The sequence below is a fragment of the Cyprinodon variegatus genome, unplaced genomic scaffold (assembly GCF_000732505.1).
Source record: "Cyprinodon variegatus isolate N-32 unplaced genomic scaffold, C_variegatus-1.0 Scaffold1738, whole genome shotgun sequence".
NCBI lineage: Eukaryota > Metazoa > Chordata > Actinopteri > Cyprinodontiformes > Cyprinodontidae > Cyprinodon > Cyprinodon variegatus.
This window is the reverse complement of record NW_015152191.1, coordinates 44599-47106: the sequence shown is the minus strand read 5'-3', so window position 1 is coordinate 47106 and position 2508 is coordinate 44599. Positions and strand designations below refer to the sequence as shown.

Sequence of the window (2508 nt, the reverse complement as noted above, 5' to 3'; positions counted from 1 at the left end):
TAACTGTGATTTGGGGCCAAATTCAATGAGATGTGAGCCCGGTTGGTAAGCTTCTGTCATTCAAAGCAACTTCTGACAAAACAATTTCTAACAAAATCTGTTGTCATGTTTCAAGGTTATTTTAATACATCAACATTATGAAGTGTTATTTAAAGAGTTTGTCCCTAGTGATCTCTTCTCTGGAAAATAACCACAGATAAAAATCTTTAAGGTGTAAACAAAGAGCTTTCCATGACATAAGACTGATGATGTGATTTTCTTTGTTTTTTTACATTTGTTTTCAACCTAACAGCAGATAAACCCAGAGCCACACTGACAGCAGATGAAACAATCATACCACCAGGGGGCAGTGTTAGACTGAACTGTTCTGTGGATGGATCTGCTGACTGGAAGTTTGACTGGTTCAGAAATGGGCAACAATATTCTGTAGTCCAGACCAGAGGAAAGATTGATCCATACGGAGTCATCAGCATCTCAGAGGGAGGTCTATACAGCTGCAGAGGAGGAAGAGGAGATCCAGTTTTTACAACAGAAACAAGCAATGAAATCTCTATTAGCAGCAGAACTGGTGAGTTTAGCTCTACATTTTAGAAAAATGCTTTCTTCAACACTCATCTATCTATCAGGGATGTTAAAGTATCCATTTTTTTTTTATATTAATGAGAGCTTTAATTAAAATGAAAGCAATAATTATATGATGGTAGCTCCATTAGCTGATTGCTTGAATTTGAAGTATTTTACTTGCATTTCAATGGTAGCAATGAAGATAATTCAGGAAATACATTTTTATGTAACACTCTAAAAAACAAATAACTATTGTGAACAGTCTCTAAGCCAACAGTGATCCAACAACCCAGTGGGTCTGATGTATACATTGGAGAGAAAGTCACTCTGAGATGTAAGGTCTCTGGAGGCGGAGGAGCTCAGTGGACGTATGAATGGAGACCAACCAGCAGAAACTCTCCAACATCCAGTGAATACAGGATCAACAGAGTCTCTACGTCTGACAGTGGAGAATACAGCTGTAGGGCTAAAGGAGATCATCTGATAACAGAATGGAGTGATGCTTTAACACTGACAGTTAGAGGTGAGTCAGACTGAAAATGTTTAGTTTGTCTTCTTTTCATACACATTAACCTAAATAAAATAGTAGGTAACTTGGTTTGATGAGTGAATGACCCCAAATGTGAAAATACCAAACAGTAGTGTAAATATGCAGTTAGAGGCTAAAAGACATAAAATAAAGGAAGTTTTTTCCTCCATACGCTTGTCCCGTTTATAAATCTTAAAGCAGATAAAATCTATATTTCCTGTATCTCCATGCTTTAACAATATTTCTAAGCTTTGTAACAGAAGATAAATGACTCATTCAGAGGTTAAAGTCGGATTTATTTCAGTGAAGATTTTTCTAAAACAAAACTCATTCTAATGATGGTCTGTTTTCTGTTTGTTTCCACCAGCAGATAAACCCACAGCCTCACTGACAGCAAATCAGAGAATAATACCACTAGGGGGCAGAGTAACACTGACCTGCTCTGTGTTCAGCTCTACTGACTGGAAGTTTGACTGGTTCAGAAATGGGCAACAATATTCTGTAGACCAGACCAGAGGAAACATTGAGCGATTCAGAGTCATCAGCATCTCAGAGGGAGGTCTATACAGCTGCAGAGGAGGAAGAGGAGATCCAGTTTTTACAACAGGAACAAGCAATGAAATCTATATTTGGAAAACTGGTGAGTTTGTTGCCTTTTTACATTTTGAAACTGTTTAACCAGGAAACTTTATTTCTGTTCTCCATCTGTTGATATTTCGTGCATGAAGAGTTTTTTTATTTATTTATTATTATTTATTATCATATTTTGAAATAAACAACCGAGAATTACAGAATTCTCGGGGAAGAGCTCAATAATTTTAAAAACAAAAAGTAAATTCCTCTTTGAATCTTTATCACAGTGGAATAGATTTTTTTCTGACAACTAGAAGCATTTTAGATACAGTTTGTCTGTTTGATGAGAATATTATTTTTTTGTTAAATGTTTATTGTAGTCTGCCCTCTTTTGAAGTCTCTCTCTACTAGTCTTTTTGTACAGATTTCCAGCAAAACCTTAAAAAAACGTTGTTTACACTCAAACAAATTCAAACCAAATTCAGACAGCTTTAGTAAAAACAGATATTTCCGGGTCTGAAGGTAGAGAAAAGTTCTAACCTCACAGACATAATAACTGGTCCAAGTAATCTGTAACACAGGATGCTAGAAAACTTCCTACAATTTATGGGGTCAGATATTAAAGTGATTTAAGTTTATATGTTGACAGGCTGGTAGAAATGGTTATCTCTGTATTCAATGTGATTTCTTGCTGCTTTATATCTGTCTCTCTAATTCCTAGCTATGAAACATCTTCTGGCTTCTGGGATTTGGATAAATGTTCTAGTTTTATTAGAAAGAAAAATGAAATACCGTATTTTCACGACTATAAGGCGCACTTAAACGTCTTTTTTTTCCCTCAA

General features: G+C 35.7%; 1 protein-coding gene across 1 annotated transcript in view; it reads left to right on the top strand.

Annotated features, from left to right (window-relative positions):
* The window catches only part of LOC107104434 (putative high affinity immunoglobulin gamma Fc receptor IC), a gene marked incomplete at both ends in the record, with an annotated part of 2735 nt that extends 1002 nt beyond the window's left edge, over window positions 1-1733 (top strand). Inside the window, one exon of the mRNA XM_015404431.1 lies at window positions 1461-1733. Within this exon, the coding sequence (XP_015259917.1) occupies window positions 1461-1733 (273 nt within the window). The remainder of the gene's footprint in view (window positions 1-1460) is intronic.
* Window positions 1734-2508: the final 775 nt, after the last annotated feature.